The 18,385-nt window shown below is 38.5% G+C and overlaps 3 protein-coding genes across 5 annotated transcripts in view; 1 reads left to right on the top strand and 2 right to left on the bottom strand.

The window, feature by feature from the left end:
- pex14 (peroxisomal biogenesis factor 14) overlaps positions 1-2,492 on the bottom strand; it is a 46,754-nt gene extending 44,262 nt beyond the window's left edge. The window contains exons 1-2 of the mRNA XM_086141404.1: positions 2,005-2,492; positions 1,029-1,079 (exon numbers count right to left, since the gene is read on the bottom strand). Coding sequence (XP_085997530.1) covers positions 1,029-1,079; positions 2,005-2,040 — 87 coding nt within the window. The 5' untranslated portion in view covers positions 2,041-2,492. The remainder of the gene's footprint in view (positions 1-1,028; positions 1,080-2,004) is intronic.
- dffa (DNA fragmentation factor, alpha polypeptide) lies at positions 2,050-7,624 on the top strand. Its single transcript, XM_086141405.1, has 7 exons — positions 2,050-2,130; positions 2,538-2,754; positions 3,755-3,913; positions 4,008-4,162; positions 4,387-4,591; positions 6,261-6,388; positions 6,987-7,624. The coding sequence occupies exons 2-7, from the start codon at positions 2,658-2,660 to the stop codon at positions 7,188-7,190; spliced, it is 948 nt and encodes a 315-aa protein (XP_085997531.1). The 5' UTR covers positions 2,050-2,130; positions 2,538-2,657; the 3' UTR covers positions 7,191-7,624.
- A 2,699-nt stretch (positions 7,625-10,323) lies between these two features.
- On the bottom strand, positions 10,324-14,314 carry masp2 (MBL associated serine protease 2). Of its 3 annotated transcripts, none has more exons than XM_086141233.1 (6): positions 14,202-14,314; positions 13,907-14,129; positions 13,638-13,815; positions 12,067-12,201; positions 10,771-10,967; positions 10,324-10,569 (listed from the first exon to the last, which is right to left on the bottom strand). In XM_086141233.1, the coding sequence occupies exons 1-6, from the start codon at positions 14,207-14,209 to the stop codon at positions 10,402-10,404; spliced, it is 909 nt and encodes a 302-aa protein (XP_085997359.1). In that variant the 5' UTR covers positions 14,210-14,314; the 3' UTR covers positions 10,324-10,401. The 3 variants fall into 3 exon arrangements, with proteins under 3 accessions (XP_085997359.1, XP_085997361.1, XP_085997360.1); XM_086141235.1 differs by having other exon boundaries at positions 13,712-13,815; positions 13,907-14,091; positions 14,202-14,307; XM_086141234.1 differs by having other exon boundaries at positions 13,907-14,091; positions 14,202-14,306.
- Between the last annotated feature and the right edge of the window lie 4,071 nt (positions 14,315-18,385).

Genomic DNA, 18,385 nt, shown 5'->3' with positions numbered 1-18,385 from the left:
ATAATCGTTGTCATCACTCGGGCACAGCATTTATGAACACTATGAGCATTAATGAAAAAAAAAGCTGACATTTATTGTCGTCAAACAATTTTGCATACGCAAATTGAACTTCTCATGAGAAGAGTTTGCACAGTGGGCTACCTGAGTAAGATGTAAGTCACTTCAAACTTAAAATGCTCCACTCCAGACAAGTGTGTACAAAAGTGAACTCACAAATGCTTTATTTCTGTAACTTGTCTGCACAGATATGTGCAGACAGCAGAGATATTTGCAAAAATTAAATGACTCACTTGTATTTCTGCAGGTGGAGAATTTAGTCGGAAGAAAAGACAGTTTCCTTTAAACTGCAATATGTGGGTGGGGGATGGTTGACACAAGTTTATCTGTATTTATTTTTATTTTTTGTAATCGGCTGGTGGTTGCTGAATTTATGCAAAGTCAGTCAACAATCTTAGTACCCTGTCACAATTATAAGACATTATTGAAAAAAAGAATAGAAATAGAAATCCGACATGACAAGAGGTTGTTTGCAAAACCAGAGGACCATCTTCAAGATTAATTCACATTTTTTCGACCCAAAGACAATAAAGTTTCAGCACTATGTTTAGGTTCACTTGGGTGGCTCTTAAGAAGCCTTCTGTTGATTGCTTTAATCAATCTATCTGAAGAGTATGATTTTTTTTTTTTTTATTAAGCAAAAATGTTTTCATTAAAACAAGTATCTTGAAGTAGCTGGGTCATAAATTGTACCCTAGTGTGATTATTTTTTATGATTCCAAAACAATACAGAAGCTGAATTGTGAAGGTTAGTCTTGAATAAGACACAGATGAAAGAGATTTGGGACATAAAGAATGAACAGTAATATTCCTGACATACTCTAGCCATCTTTGAAAATGTACTCTCACTTACTTGAGACTCCACCAGTTGTAATTCAATCCGATTATTTTTTGCCCACAAATCAGCAAATCTTTTGATATCCTAGTTTAAGTCTCAGTGACTTATTAGTTGTATTTTTTTCAGTCCTTACCAATGCTTCTCTGGGGGGCGCCTCTGTATCATCAGCAGGTGGACCGGCAGGCTACAATGATAAACAAATACTAGTGTTAGACTAACATCTGCTGGGTGTAGGCGGTAATGCATGTTTGAAACCGCAGTATTGACAGTTGAATTACTGAACCCAACTGTGAAGCAAAACAGCTGTGAGCATCTTGAAATATTTGACAAACGCCTGCCAAATAGTAAGGATGACGCAAACCCCTTGTTTTTTTTCCTATTTTTTTTTTTTTTTTTAATAAAAACTTTGCATAACATCCATCAGGGGTTGCACACAGAAAATGATCCCCACAATACCATAACTTGGAGAAGACCTGTAAAAGCTCAGGGGGCCATTAAAGTACGGCGATCCGGTGAAAATCAATACACTGCATGTGTGTGCAACACGATTTATCCGAGTACAAGGAAATGCTTTAGTTGAACTATTGCTTATTACACTGGCTCCTTTAAATTATTAGACGTTCTGTACATTCTTCTTGTGAATGTTTCATTCATGGTGCAGACTGAATAAATGGAAATGACTGATTTACGGGATGTTGACAAGAGGCCGCTTGTGGCCAAAGTTCCGTGATACCTGTTTGAATAGTTAGTCAGAAGTACCATTTTAACTACTAGTATAATTTGTTAAACATTGACCTGTTCAGGACCAAGAGCTACACGTTCTTCTGGATGAAGATACATTCGATCGAGTTAGTGACGTAAAACCCACATATGATCGATAAAGCCACATAAATGGGAGTAACATGTGGTAAAACAACCCCTGCTTGTTTTGCAACTTATGATACGTTCCAGGAGCTAGCATGCTAACTAGCAACATTGCTAACCACTACCAGCAGAACACCGGCCAAGTGACCAAAGCAATTGCCTTTGGTGAGGGATTAGCTCGTTACACGAGTGCACGGTCAAATCTGGACATGGGCTAACTATTGTCATACTTTCAGAATTGTTACCTGTGTTGGTAGATCAGGCTGATCGGTGGATGCCATGTTCCTGTGCCTCACGGAAAGCCTAGCTTCATGGGATGCTCGAGCGGATCGAAGTCGATTGCTTCTCCTGAACACCGTAGCGCAATTGAGGTAACGGTAGAGTCCAGGAGGCAAACTCTAAACAACCGACGCGTCGTTTTATTGTAAAACAACTCTAATATCATATACGACGCTGCCGGTGCTGCGTGAAAATGTCAAAATGCCATTCGCACCTGTATTTGTTTTTCATCTGCATAACGACCGTCTGTGTGCACAGAGTACACATTTCATTCCCATTGCTTCAAACTAATTGTCTGCAAATACGGCTGCCACATTAGCCGGAATTCTTTTGGAGACACTGTTTGAAAAGTTTGTTTGACTGTTTCCCCCGGAGCGTGAATTTAAAAAAAAAAAAAAAAGTTAGCATGCGCAAACGATAAAACTGGAGCATATCAACATTTTACGATGTCTAAAGCGTGGGCTTTCATATAAAAAACTACATATCCCACAATCCACAGCGCCTGCGCGGCACTTCCGCGTTCGAGACCGCTTCGACAGAGACCCTTTGGAGCTGTTCACTACATAAATATTGGCAAGATAGATATTGGTAAAGGAGGAGGAAAAAGAAGTTGTTTCGCATGATGACAGATAGGAAGCCGTGTAAGGTGTGTAACTTCACAAGACAGAAATCATATGGGCTGGTGGTCCCTACTCTGCAAGAACTCAAGATAAAAGGTGAGCCATTCATGTTAAACGTGTTTGAAAACGTCTGCAAAGCCTGGAAGAAATAACATTATTGTTTCCTGCCTAATTCGTTTGTAACTTAGCGCAACAAAGTTTCGACAGAGGTAAAATCAGCATAAATGTTCATTTGTTAAATCATTTTAAACACATCTCCCCATCCGTATTAAAACGCGCGTTTCAATGTGCTTACTCATAAAAAAGGCGATTATTAATTATAACAAGGTCTGTCTTGTGGTGAATCTAACCGGGATGTCCCGAGCAAAAGCCACCGTGACCGGCGCGCTTAAAGCCCAGAAATGGTCAGGATCGAGTGTCGATGAAAAACATTTTCATCGTGTTCAAACTTGCAGGAACAGGATGGAAAGTAAGGCTGGATCCCCTCCTGTCCTGCTCATTCCATGAATGCTACTCACCAGGCGTTGCCCGTTTCTGCTTATGGGAGTCTCAAGTACTACACGGATAAAAACGTTTGCATTGCAGAAAATTCAATTATTATAAGATTTTAACATGCACAGAAGTACCCTACCCTGCTAAAACACAGTGTACGAAACCTCCCAAAGATTTCCATATGAAGATGAATAGTTTGCTTTCAGTTACAGATTTATGATGGATAATATATTATCAGTCTCTAACAAATCCTAAAACAAAAGAAATCTTAACTTTAATTCAAAGATTTCCCCAGTAAAACTTGCAGATAACAGATTATCTAAGGTGTTTGTGAAATAAAAGATTCAAAGCTAAACTCAATGATGACATCACAAATAAGTGGCAGTGTTTGACACATAGCAACGTTGGACAGTCAGCTGATGGTCATGTACTGTGCTGGCTTATTATACTTAATTTGCAAGCTGACTTGCTACCAGTTTTGCCAATCTTTGATGTGCAAAATATAAGAAAAGTTATAGAAAATGTAACAAGTGTACTCTCCCGAAATCCTTTTCTTTTTTTTTAACAATGAAGGATATTTATATATCATTGGTTGTTCTTGCAGGTGGTGAGTCCCTGGGGTTCTCCTCCTGTGACTCAGTCACAGTTGTTTTGGAAGATGATGGAACTATAGTGGAGGATGATGCCTACTTTTTGTGTTTGCCATCAAATACAAAGTTCATGTTGCTACATGAAAGAGAGACATGGTCGCCGATTCGTAGACGTAAGCAGATATATGGTGCTCTGTCTACATTCTAATGTTATTTAACTACAGAAACACCTGATGTCCTGTTTATTTCATTTGTTTCCTAATATAGTTGATGGCGGTACCGCATGGATGGTCAGGGATTCTGTGATCATTGAGCCAGATTCTGTAGACACTGCTAATGTTGCAGCGCCTTGGTCAGGCCTGGCTCTGCAGTTAAAGCAGGATCTAGCGAAAATCATCCTCATGTCTGAGGAAGACTTACAGGTACAAATGATATTCAACTATTCTGCCATAAAAGGATCTGCTGTCATGTTTATTTCAGCAAACAAGTTCCAAATACACCAAACTTAAGAGAGCCAAGTTACTTGAGCATCTTTTGTATTGCCTGTCGCTTTTCTCTTTATCATTTCTCCCATTATCCCAACTATTGTGACATTATTTATTCAATATCACTGTTTAAGTTGAATTCCTGTGACCCTTTGTTTCAGATCCTAGTTGACGCCCCGTGCCCTGAGCTGGCTGCAGCTCTTGGCTTCGAACAGAAGAAGGCTGCAGAACTTCAGGGGACATTGCAGAGGGTTTTGGATCGAAGGGAGGAAGAAAGACAGTCAAAGGAGCTGCTTCAACTCTTCCTCCAAGCTGTGGGGAAAGGTGACAGACTGCAAAAGCAACCAAGTCAGCAAAGCCAGGGAGGTACAGTCACATTATCATGCCTTTTTTTTCCAATTTTGATACAATTAAAAGTTTAGAAAAAGTTAAATCAAGATGTGGGAATGATTTGGACAGCTTGTCCAGTCTTATGGCACCGTAACTGACTGCGCTGACTGCTCGAATAATGAGTCACTGAAACGGTATAATGACCACAATGCTGTCAGGTAGATTACACGTGCGTCAACATTATTTCGTTCCCTCATTATCTGCACATTTTCACTCACTCTGCTCTTGCCTTCCACGGCTCATGCTTAACCTCGTCTTCCTTGTCTTGCTTGCTTGTGGTTTACTGTCCGAGCAGAGCAGTTATGTTGCAGGTCAAGCCAGGTCTGGTGGTGGTTTTGTAATTGTAGTTTGAAAAGTACAGACTTGTGATGAGTGCTGAATTTAATAATCCTTATCTAAAAAGTAATCGGCTGTGACTAACTTGACTTACTCCTGAGGTGAGACTTGGCTCAGTGTAGCCAGGAGATCTATGGGCAAGATTGCCTCTACTATTTCCCATTTATACTTAAGATTTGAAAAAGGCGTTGACAGATCATTTGTATCACTGGATCTCAGCTCAGCAAATAACATTTGAATGCAGATAAACTAGAATGCTTATCTTTCTGTATTCCTTCGAACCCCGTAAGGACTGTTTACTTGAGTGGAACCAAACAACATTCAACTTGTTTTGTTTGAATACTTTGTTAACAAACACAAATGACTCAAAAAAAATGTGGAAATCCTCATATACAATCATAAAATAAAGTAATATACAGGTCCCTCGAAAACCAATTAAACCACCTTCAGTTTTCATCTGCAGCATTATATTGTATTAAAGTAAGTATCAGTGATATGGTCAACATTCAAGTAGTGCCACTTAGCTCTATGTCCTGTGTATTTTTAAGAGCCAATAGTCACACAGATACAACGTTAAAAGTAAGGCCTTTCACTGTTGACATTAACTGTAAAATGCTAGAATATTGTTTTTTCAAACCAAGGTGATTTGAATGAGTTCTCAGTCATTAAACGTCTTTTGTCCTTTCTAAGAATCTTTTCTATTGTGCTCTAATTTAGGGATTGTTATAGTGCTCCGGGCGCTGAAATGTGTTTTCTTTCTTATCAAAGAATTTAATTGAATTTTCCTATCAATACTTGTTACTATAGGATTCAGCAGAGTTATCAATTTCATTGCGGTGTTGTATAACCCTTCAGGGATTGAATTACCTTTGTGATGAATTACTTCAGGTGTTCCACGGGCGAGGCTTCAAAACTGGGCCAGTTCAATCAGCAAATCAGGGTCAAAAAATAAAATAATTGTTTCATAATTAATAAATGTTGTTTTATGTAACACATAGCGTGTTAGTTCAATATTCCACCGCAAAGCCGGGATGTTGCAGTTGCATGTATACTGGAATTCTTCCTGGAATGGTTTTAGTAGAGTTTGACTTGAATTCTGTTATTTGCTAAAGAAGCAAATTGTGATAAAATACATCAGCGACATAGTACGTAAAACAGCTCAAAATGATTTCTCGCTCAGATGCGGACAACTGTATTTATGCCTTTTGGTCACTAGATGGAACTATTGTCGCTGCCGAGATGAACCTCCTTTCGATATAATTCTGGAAGCGATCCAGAGGCTGAAAGCGAATCTATTTCCGAATTCCAGGAGATGGGGCTGGAGATATGCCAGATGGGATGGAGGTAGAACTGCCGTTCGGATTCATGTCCAGGACTCTGATGGTTCTGAAAGGCAAAACGAGCCCAGAGACCAGGCTCTCGACCGAAGATCTGCAGGTAGTTTTCTCATACCGCATGAACTGCCTGCCTTGAAAATTCAGTGGATAGAAATACGCTGGGTTGTATTTTTATATGTTTCATAAAGGTGTTCATGTAGAAATTAAGGCAGATCTTGGCAAGCCTGTCCACCAACTCGATTGCTCAGAGTTAATGCACAAACATGCCCAACTGAGTCTTTGATCAGTGATAACATAAGCATGTAGATGTTTTTGCAAAACACTCATATTTCAGTGATTATATTGTACCATTATTATTCCAAAGAAACATTTGTAGTAGCTAAATCTGACTCTACTCCCATACATAATGCAAGAACCAGTGCTTGTTCAGCATACCTATAGCATGAGCTGAACCTTTAAAAAATAATTATCAATATCAATAAAGAATTTGTTACTGACTTATTTATGCCCCTTGTAACTTAAATCATCTGATAAAGGTTTATACAACGACAAGATATATATGTCAAGCCTGGATTTTGTTTTCCAGTTATTGCCATTTCCATATGTGTTTTTACCATTGAAAAACAAAACACAAGTGAATTGCTACATGTGTTTATGTTTCCAGTCTTTTGAATAAAGGTATTTCCTTGTCTGTTCAGATGGTAGTGACCAGAGGGGAGCAGGAAATGGAGCAAGTGCTTGGCTGGGACAGAGAAAGGACATCAGCGCTGCTCCAAGACTGCAAAGCTGAGCTCGCCAGGCGTCTGCAGCAGGTTCAGGCTATTGAGTCCATCAGAAGCAACGTGTCGTCGGTCGATGACAGCAAGCAGTCCAGTGAGAAGAATGAGGAGGGGGGAGAATAAACGCTCAAGGCAACACTTCGCTCCGCAATGGGGTTTTACCTTAGCAGAGACTGATAAGAATTCCCATTTCGTGCCTCAGGGTCAATAAATTGGCATTTATCCATAATGCTGGAATCCATGAATGTCAATGATGTTGATATTTGTAAAATATGTTTGTAAATTCTCCAAACCACTCGAGGAGGTAAACCTCCATTACATTTTTCTACGATCCTAGTTTGATTAGCGTTGTGCTATGTTTAAAAAAAAAAACAAAAACAAAGGTACATGTGAATCTCCTTCTATTTTATCTGTGGTAACAACCTTTTAGTTCGGTCCGTTACAGTGCAAACCATCTAACGCAGGTTTGGAAAAATCTGACTGAACTTTGGCATGTATTCATTTGTATATTTAGATGGGCGATCACTGAAATGGAACAATAAACTATAATTACAATGTCTACTTCCTACTTATCTCACAGAATATGAGGGCATCAATTTACCTTTTAAAATGTACAACTTTCAATGCAACGCAGTGAACTTAACCCTAAGCTAGTTTTTGATATTAAGATGTCGCCAAAATCTCGGTTGTCTCATTTATTGAATTTATTGTTTTATTTTTTATTGAACATCTATAATGAGAAGTATGCACACAAAAGGAGGTCCGATTCAAGACAAACCTTATTTAGGTGAAGTGGTATGTTTTTGTTTAGGTTATAGTGCATATGTGTTTATCCGTGTAATCTGTAGAACACAATAAAACTCGTTATTAGGATATACCAAAGTATTTTGCTTTACCATAATCATAGTGTTATTTCTGAGAGTGACACAAATGCTGGCATCGCTCTATTAAGTAAATTAATGTGTTAAAGCGGAACATACCGCCTAATTTATCATTCTCCAATCAAGATGTACATCATTTTTGTACATGCAGGCATCACTGAACCACTCAGCTAATGTAATATGTTTTTGAGACTTCATTGCCAGGCTGCTGGCAAAAGGCCCTCAACCATTTCAAACAATAGCTAATTTAAAACCACACATCATATACTGGTTGGAAAGTTATGTATTTGTCTACACAGTGAGTGATGTAACGTGTCTACAGTGTGCGCGGCTCCCTGTGATTGGTCGGGCGTGTAGACAGCCATTGTCATGTGCATCATCTCTCTGCTAAGCAATGCAAGCAGATGCATTTGAACAGTAAGCTGGATCATTTTTGTGTTTTGTTGAATGTTAGAGGTCATTATGGGCTTGTACTTGACTATTAGATATGCGGGAAATCGAGGCGTTCATGACCGTCCATTGACTCAGTTATAAATGTCCTTGGGACAAAATGTTGAGACAAAACATGACGCTATTTTGGCCAAAGTCTCCCGGTAGACTGCTGTTTTACTTTAAACTCTGACACTCTTTAGGCCACTTTATGCACTCTTATTTTTTACTTTATCTAAATGTCAATGACAGGTCTTATCGGAATCGTGCACTATTATGGGAGCTTTATTTATACAAATGAAATATAGTTGGGTGAGGAATTTCCTACACTAAATAAAGCAAAAGAGACCAGGCCAAGCCATTTAATACATGCAGTTTTTGTCATGTACTTGACAAATTCAGTTTTTAGTGCCCTTTCAGGATTGAACAGGACAGCTCAAATCCGTTCTCCAAATCTAAAGTCATCAACAAGATCTATGATACTCAAAGGCTTTAATTGTAAAAATTCTGGATGATTCCCACACAACTGGGAATTTGTAGAAGTACTCCTTTTCTATAATATAAAAAGCTGTGCTGTCATACAGTGGAGTTATGTCTCCGCCTTTGTTTTAATGTCTGATTTTCACAATCTGACTCCCAGCTGTTTGTGATTTTATGACCTCTGGTTGTGCGCATGTGATTTGACTCATGCTTTGTTGTTCTTATATTGTTTGTTTTTTTTGTTTGTTTTATTCTGTTTTGTTTTTCCATAATTACCCTGTCATTGCAAATGCATATTTCCTACCAAAACCTTTGTTTTTTGCAAATGAGCTTTGTACCTTAATGAGGCCACGACCTGACGGGCTTAGAGATAGCAATTAGCCGGCGTGACTACATCCGGTGAGTTGACTTAAAGGACCTAAAGTGCCCCCGATGAGACATGTTTTTCTTCGATAAATACAAAAGAAACAAGTCTGAAACGATAATTCCCAGAGCCAATGGTTAATGATGGTCCTTTCGTTATCATACATTAAATTACAGAGGAAGTGTCACGTTTATTTCTTTCCATACACTAAGTTACATGACTGCAATGATGGGCACTACCAAAAGCCAATTGGCAGCGCGCTGCTGCTGGGTATTTTGGAGCCGTCACTTAATGGGTTGCATGGTGTGTGTATTCCAGTTGAATTTGAGCCAAATAGGCTGAAGAGTTAGATGTCAGTGGGGTGTAAAAAAGCCAATTGTACAATAATGTTTTTTTTCTGCTGCATCAGTGGGCTAGATTTGCTTTTATCCTGAATAGGTATAAAGTGCATGTTTGGTCTGCGTGGCCAAGGTTGCCTTTAGTAGGATTTGGGTGTATTATCCCCCCCCCCAAAAAAAAAACCTTGCCTTATTTTATATGGTCAGATGAACACATGCCAACCTAGGACCTACAGAAATTCACACCCTGCTTGCTTGGTCGCTGACCTTCAAACCGAAAAAGCAAGTTTTGGGTTTTTCAGTTGAAGTTAGCACACAACAAAATGATGTCTCATTCTTTTCAAAGACAAAGGGTTATTATGTGTGAAAGAAAGCAGTTAGGTAACCCAGAGAAATCACTCTGATTTTCTCTCACATTTGCACATTCAGGTACGCTCCTTTGACCTACTTGTGGGCAATGATGGAGTAAATTATAGTGAGGGAATGCAAAAGTTCCGTATGAGAGGCAATTTCATGGGCTTGGAGAACCCTGTGAGGATACTAGCCGGTATTTGTTAAGAAGAAACTGTATAACAAATTATGTATGAAAGTTAAATGACCAGCACGCACAGCTCCATAGAATTACTTTTACTTTCAGGCTTTCGGTCAAAGTAAAGAGGAATCGAAACCTATTGCTTTTATCTTTGAAACTATTATTTATATTATATTATATTATATTATATTATATTATATACAGTATCAAATAAATAACAAAATAACCAAAATACAGTGAAGTGTTTTTTTTATTTTCATGTTAAATGATCAATTGTTCTATACTTTGTTTAGAAAATTAGACTTTAGTTTCAGACGTTTTTACTAATTTTATCACTGGTGTACTTGATCTTCCATCCCTTGTTTTTTCCAGTTGAGTCGGATCGAAATAACACACGAACTTGGTAACTTCCCGTGTCAATGCGTTCTGGCGGTCTTGATCCACAGAAGGGTCCGTATTCTTGTCCTGCTGTTGAAATCTTGTAAACAAAGAAGGTTGTTAGTTTATTTATCGCCTGCAAACCGATGTCCGGCCAAATTTAATTTAGCTGGAAACCACGGAATATCAACTAAATACGTCAAACAAGTGACAGACTGCCTATGTGTGCATGAGGAGGAATACATTGTTTATTCAACATCCTCTATGCGTGAGGTTGCTATTAAAAGGTCACGTGACTAACCTTCAACATATCATACGGACAGGGAACATCTGGATGTCCCTCTATGTCAAAGGGCTCCAAGAATTCGAGAATAATTCTATAGCCTTCCGGCAGAAGAATGGTGTGATCACAAAGACTCATGGGTGGATAGACGCCGGGGTAACCCGGACTCATCAGAACCCCAGACAGCGTGGTCAGCACCTGGCTTTTGCACGGAACTGAAGGAAAAACTCACAAGGTCATACATTTTAAAACACATACGTGTTCATGTTTACGGCTCGGAAGTGGAATTTGAAAACCAGAGATGGGTGATAGTAAAAGATAAAACTGTTGGTGGATACTGCATGAAAGTAGGTGTGTTTTATTATAATCATAAGAGGTGGGGGTGTTTTTAATGTCAATTGAGACATTTCCTGGCAGCAAAGATTCATTTATGTGGCATTATTGGTCAAGGAAGCGTGCAGATGCTGTTACAGACAAAAACAAATGGCCACTGCAAAGAGGCTGACTGGCTATAATTCATATAATTAGTAAAATCTGTAGGCAGATCGTCATTTCATTTTTCGCCTATTTATTGGATGATTTGTTTTGTCAGCTCCTTTCCCTTGGCAAAAAGTAATAAGTTAAGGCACATCAATGGATAATTGTGATTAATTACCTTGTGTCAGTGCACTATTAGTGCTGAGCACAGGTATCAATTTTTAATGCCATTTTGAAGTTGTTTTTCCCTCGGGAATCGACGGTAATTAACCTTACCATACACCAGCTGGCAGAGATCAACTACTTTATGCATCAGTATGCCCGTTCGGTCTGAATTTACTTTAATATAAAAGGCCGGCTGCAGTAGAAAGAACTCCGATGCAGAGCGGCTTCAACTATGCCTGAAATTTTGTTCAGAGGATCATCTCTGTGGTTCTGTGAAGTAGCGAGGACGTTTCAAAAAACAAAAAGAATTATTTATTTGATTTATCAGTGAATTCAAATTCCTGCTCATAAACAAGTTGAGTCAACGGATCGTGAATTTTTGGCCATAATCCGGTTACGACATCAACAATGTGAACACTGGGAAAGTTCAGTCAAGCGTGTGTTGTTTTTTTTCTCAAATGCAAGAAAAAGAAGTACTCACTGGTGAAAATGCTTAAATATGTGTTTTTATATTTCCCCTAAATTCCACATGTCCAGTAATAAGAAGCTGAGAGACGTCATATATACCGAATCTAATAAATTCAATTACCGAACCCCCTTTCACTGAGATCTCGACTCAAATCGATCCCGATCAGGTGAACGTGAGTGCGCTTCCCTTTGACCTGACCTTACCTGTGCACGATCTGTTGTTTTCATGGAGGAGGTATCCTTGTCTGCATGTGCAGTAATATCCCCCGATGTAGTTGTGGCAAAATTGATCACACGCCTTGTCTCCAGTGTCTGTCAGAAATATACACTCATTGATGTCTGCGAGGAAAAAAAAAAAAAAAAAAGAGATTCTTGGTTTGTGTTGACTCCGTCTTACACGGATGCATGTAGTCAAAGACCGAAACAACGTGACATTCGGAGATTTAAAAGCTCATTTTTAGGCTCTGAGAGACTCCGAGGTAGTGCGTCGGCTTTTGATTATCACATCTGACTCAAGCAGGAGTTTAATTGGGAAAAGCTGGCTATTTTTAATGTTACTGAATAACCTCACAAATATGATTTGCCATTGTGCCAACAGCTGGGTGTGACTACATGCTGACGGTTAAATGCTTTCAGCACAATCCAACACCTACATGCTGACCTGGTCCTAACATGCGTCATCTTCACTTGTATTTACTATATTCCCTACATAAATAATGCTGGCTGGTGTGAAAGAGCAAGACATGCATCTAAGTTAGATGGAAATAAAGAATTTTTATATTTTGAGAGAATCTTACAATTTAATGTGTATCTTTGATTCTTTTCACTCGGACAGCGTTTTGATGGAATGTGCTCTATAAATATATTTTTTGTGAAACCAGAGTAAATAAAGTATCTGTATTGTAAGATTTACAAGTGAGGTTAATCAGTGTATTCTAGTTGATTTGGTTAAAAAGTCATTTCCAGCTGTGTATACAGGACTGTCTCAGAAAATTAGAATATTGTGATAAAGTTCTTTATCTTCTGTAATGCAATTACAAAAACAAAAATGTCATACATTCTGGATTCATTACAAATCAAGTGAAATATTGCAAGCCTTTTATTATTTTGATACTGCTGATTTTGGCTTACATCTTAAGAAAACTCAAAAATCCTATCTCAAAATATTAGAATATCATGAAAAAGTAATTTTTGTTTTTTTACTTGCATTACAGAAGATAACAAACTTTATCACAATATTCTAATTTTCTGAGACAGTCCTGTATATTTTCATGATCAAATATTTATAGTAGGGTTTGAGCAGGCGCCTTTGAGATTTTCACACTCAGATCCCCAAGTTTGAGTTCTTCTACTTCTGATCGGTGAGTTCATTGACACGGACGTAAGAGGATTATGAAGCTATGGAAGCGTAGACATTGAGGAAAAGTCCAAACACCACACATCAAATCTGCATGTTGAGGTGTTTATAAATGTGAATATCACTGTGTTAAACCTCATGTGGAAGTAATGTTTTCAGAAATAAGCTCATATTTAAAGTGACCATCTAGATTTAGTCATTCCAATTAGGAATCGTGCCGTTCTCAGAAACGTACATATTGCAATTGCTTTTCAATTTACTGCTACTCATACATATGATTGTTTAGGGGCAGATATATATGTTATGATATCGTGCAATAATATCCTTATTTAGGATTCCATACGTGATATGTCCCATCCTATAGGGTCTCTTGTACAAGAATATGCCTTCTGGCGGAATTATCACCATTCTGTCTCACCCTCTGAGGTGTAAAATGCTTGGAAGCCAGTGAATCGGTCCTCATTAGAATAGTCACTCTTAAAGACCACTGACATGAGGTTCCTGGCTGACAGGATGACAGCGTTCCCGGGGCTTCTCTCATATCTCTTGTCTTCCTCACCGCAAAATCGCGAGGTTTCAATCTCATCCCCCGAAACCTGATTTGACAAAAAGGTCAGAAAATGGTCATCCAGTACACCATAGAATAACAGGAGTTTCACCGATTTACATACGTGTACGTAAATATACCTGTACATAGTCATATTCACACTGGTTTGAGGGTTCGATGCTGAAGTGTGTGAAATAGAGTTTGACCCTGTGGCCCTTTGAAACGGTGATGTTCCACACCGCGTGCTGGTTATCAGGGTATGGCTCGGGGAAGTTGGGGGAGGTGAAGCCGCCATATAACCCTGTCATTTCAACGCTCAGTGTGACTTGGAAGAGGGAAAATACGACAGAAATGAAGCCCCCGCTGGGCAAAATTAGTGTGATAGCAGCAGCTTCAAGGATTATTTCACACAAGCAAATTCTTCCTGACACTCACCTGGTCATGTCGGCTTCACGGTCCCCAAATATTTTGCGTTCTCGCGGAGATCCGAGGGTAAATGAACCCAGGTGTTCTCGCTGGCCGACATTTGGGTAAACAAAGCAGGACAGGCACGTGATTGGTGTCATCATTCTCCTCCTCCTTTAGACCAAGAAACCTCCTGAACTTATGACCAAAACAAAATCGTTGATTGTTCAGCCTCATTCATTCTTTCTGTTTAATATCTACAAAACGTGTGGACTGTTTTCACACGTTTCAGTTGGTTCAGCAAAATCCTATTATACCACTCATTTCTGTAACTTCAATACAATTCCTTTCCTATGTAGATTAGACCCGAGTTTATGTCACTTCCAGGTGTGAAAATGTTTTAATTTTAAAATCAAAACTTCAGTGCCCCCCGACGCTAATATTTGCTTAGACAGTGACGCTAATCTGGGCGGACTCATGCCACTAATGATTTAAGATCTTCTTTACAGAAGGTTGAGTGTTGAGGTTGTCAAATTAGGGCCTCAAAAAGCAAACACACAAAACCATTATGTTTGTTTGCAGCTGTTGTGTTTGCATCAGGTTATCATATGGGGATGAAAGACTTGCATTAATAACCATTTCTACACCTCTCCACTCCCATCCCCTCCACACACACACACACGTCTTCAATTCAGAGTGTCAATGCTGTCTGTTTTGACAGAACAAATCTATTGATGTCACCAAAACAATGGTGCCTTTCAAGCAGAAACATTTCTACGATAAGTGGAATTATAATACTCAACCGCCATTTACTGAATCCTACAGCACTAATAACTAGAATTTGAGTTCAAATGACAATAATTTCCCATGCGTTAACTTCTCTTAGCAGATGACCTCTTGGACGGAAGTGTTATTAAACAGAGCCAGAACCTTTTACCTTTTAGTGTTATTGGGAGCTGGCGATATGTTAAGGCACAATGGGGTCTGTGCTGGTCGCCCCCCCTTTTCTATTGTATATCAGCCAGCTGGCAGCAGCATGGCAACAGGCTCGCTGGTGCAAAATACGGTATTACGAAAAATCTGCCTTTGTCACTCACAAAAAAATCCTACTTCTTCAAATTTTACCACCATCAGTTATTCAGACGCGCTATCTCGTTTCTATTGCCTCTGGAAGTGTCAATTCCTTCGGAGACTACTTTTATATCCCCATATCCCGAGGGAATCTTTAAAGGTGAGAGCTTAGAACTGCTCTGTGCGTTGCATATAGTTTTACCCTCCTTGCGTTCTCCTGACCTTGCATCTCTCCTCAAAAACATCTTGTTTTTTTGTCCTTTTTAAGTTATTGAAAGATATCCCAGCTGGTCTTTCTTTAAGTACATTGAGAGCATCATTAAACTTCTTTATGAAGGAAAATAAAATATCCATCCATCCATCCATCTTCTACCGTTTATCCTGCACTCACGGTTGCATGGGATGCTGGAGCCTACACAGCATCCTGGACAGGTTGCCAGTCAATTACAGGGAAAATAAAGGATTTGCAGTAAATATAAAAATAAATTTAAGTGAAATAAATAAACCATTTAATAAATATATGAATAAATAATTAAACAAACACATAAAAATAAGTAAGTAAGTAAATAAGTAAGTAAGTAAGTAAGTAAATAAGTAAGTAAGTAAGTAAGTAAATAAATAAATAAATAAATAAATAAACAAACAAACAAACAAATAAATAAATAATTAAAAAAATAAATAAAGAGAAACTCAATGTACCAACACTTTGTTCTCCCTTTTGACATTTACCTGCAAATGAAAAATATCTTCCAGCCGTTGCGCTCCATAAAATTATTTAAACATTCAGTCATTTATATATGATGTGAGGACAGGAGCCTCCGGTGGCTGCAGCAGCATCCCCTTGCAGATTTTTCTCTTCACTGCTGTTCTTTCAAGATAATAAGTAGATAGTAGAAAGTAAGATAGAAATATGGTTTTATTATGAAAACCACATTTTTTTAACCCCCCTCCTGCCATGTTTTTGTCTTTGTCTTTTAGATTGAATATTACCAAATGCACACAAGTTTGACATCACTTTCAAAGAAGAATGTAATAAATCAAATAGTTAACAATGATTATTTCCACTGTTAAAGCTTGAAAAGTAAGATTTGTCTCAGTGTATTGCCTGTATTAATTTACCACTGGAAATACACTAATAATACTAATCTTCATAGCGTTTGAGTTTCATGATATTATATTTCTTTTTCATGTCTTGTAAAAGACTGAAAAAATGTTCAATCCAAAAAGATTTTTAAAATGTGTGTCTTGTAGGAAAAGACAAATTTGTTTTGGACCAGTGTTTAAGATTTGACTCTACTAATGCTGTTTTTGAACTGCGTTGGAAATGCCACCACAGAGATTGGCACTGAAATGCCACAACATTAAAAATTAGACATTACGAGACAGCTGCTCCTTCATAATTTAGTGTATTTTCGTTCTATTGACTGCCCGCTAAATAATGTTTTTTTTTTCCGATCAAAGATTGCTGATTGTTGATGCTCAAGTGGAAAAATAACCTCATCTGTCAGAAATGCCCACAGCTACTGATACCAGCACCTTTCCAATTGCATGATTGTTGTAGCTGAACTGTTTTATGACCTTTTCACATTCTAAGGTCGTACCCTGCGGTGTGAAAATACTTTCAATTTGGTGTTCGGTGCTCAGGACTGGGGGCAGTTTTTTTGCGTGAATGAAAGAGAAACAAGTATAATTTACACACTAGATCCCAGGTATGAAAAGAGGATGTGATAAGAATAAGATATCAGGTATCCAAAAAAGAATGCAATATAATCACTGTGTATTTCAGCCTAAGTGCAGAGCAGTTTGGCAAGCGAAGAGATGACTCAGTCAAAAGAAAAACAAAACAAAAAAAAAACAGAGCCGTTGAGCAAATGATGAGTAATGGAATGACTGCTGACACCACGACAGTGTTAATGGAGGTCTTACTGGGATAGTGGTATTTGATTCGATTCACATCTGGTGACTATTTAATTGAATGAAAGTCTTCCATTAGACATCCCATGAAATGGATTCGCGGTCTAATTTTGTCCAAGACTGGAAGCAAGGTCACAATTTAAGGTTGAATCTGAAAAATTGGAGTTGAAACAATCTCATTGATGCGCATCTGAATGTTTTGATTTCAAATCCCAGGAGTGCATTCAGTATATGTATTTTTTACATGTGTAGTTTTAAGATTTACCATATCAGCAGTCGGGAACCTGCGGCTCGCGAGCCATATATGGCTCTTCTGGTGACGGCATATGGCTCCCAGACAATTTTGAGGTGAAAAAGAAAAAATCAGTTTGGAACTGATTTTAAAATACTTGTGATATTTCTTCATAATACTGTGTCATTTTAAAGTAAACAGAAATTAGTTTTGAAGATAAATTTCACGGATCACTTGTCTGTCGGGTCGGGAACCGATGGCTTCCGAGAACGTCATTGTAAAGGTGAAGAAATACATTTTATCAGATAGCCAAGTAGTTTATCCGCGTCGACCCTCGTAACGGAAAAGATGTAGAAAAAAAAACAGATTATGATTATTGTGCATTCCAGGCTGCATGGACAGAGGAATTTGCATTTGTATCTGCGGCATGTCTAATATGCTATGATAAAATTGCATCGATGAAAGGGTCAGATATAAAGCGGCACTTCGAACAAATCCATGCACCAGAGGTCGCATTAAAAGTAAGACATTTTTAATTTATCATACGTTAAAAATACTGTATGGCACTCAATGAAATATATTTAGAAATATTTAGCTTTTCTGGCTCCCCTGTGCTAAATGCTCAATTTATTTGCAGCCTAGTTATTTGCTCGGATTTTGTTTTAAAATACAATTTCTACAGTGTCAAGAATCAGAATATGACAGGCTGAGTACGTGTGTCATTATGTGTGAATTACATCGAGGCCGGATAGATTCTTGCTATCGAGTCCATTATTACATATATACGTCATGAGCAAGGCACATTTGCGAAACCCTGACTTGCCTCAGTGTGCCTGTGCATGTACCGTAGGTAATTTAAACATTCGCACGCACGTTCACGTGCACGTGCATGGGCTCACACACAGCCGAGCATGAACCCCAAACATGCAGGGACTCAGCTCAGGTTGTTTTGATTTCAGCATGATCAACTGAATATCCTTGTGCGCAAGACAGATGG

This window comes from Fistularia commersonii, chromosome 34, assembly GCF_037954325.1.
Source record: "Fistularia commersonii isolate RoL2024-O1a breed Wild chromosome 34, RoL_Fcom_v1.0, whole genome shotgun sequence".
Taxonomy (NCBI): domain Eukaryota; kingdom Metazoa; phylum Chordata; class Actinopteri; order Syngnathiformes; family Fistulariidae; genus Fistularia; species Fistularia commersonii.
Note: the sequence above shows the minus strand (reverse complement) of the source record. Positions and strands in the feature narration are given on the sequence as shown.

Bases quoted from the DNA above. Each gene is read 5' to 3' on its own strand.
- dffa (XM_086141405.1), top strand. From the start codon at position 2,658: ATGATGACAGATAGGAAGCCGTGTAAGGTGTGTAACTTCACAAGACAG. The intron at 2,755-3,754 runs GTGAGCCATTCA...TTGTTCTTGCAG, and splicing joins GCAAGAACTCAAGATAAAAG to GTGGTGAGTCCCTGGGGTTC. The intron at 6,389-6,986 runs GTAGTTTTCTCA...TTGTCTGTTCAG, and splicing joins TCTCGACCGAAGATCTGCAG to ATGGTAGTGACCAGAGGGGA.
- masp2 (XM_086141233.1), bottom strand. The intron at 13,816-13,906 runs GTATATTTACGT...TTGTCAAATCAG, and splicing joins GTGAATATGACTATGTACAG to GTTTCGGGGGATGAGATTGA. The intron at 12,202-13,637 runs GTGAGACAGAAT...TTTTCCTCGCAG, and splicing joins AGCATTTTACACCTCAGAGG to ACATCAATGAGTGTATATTT.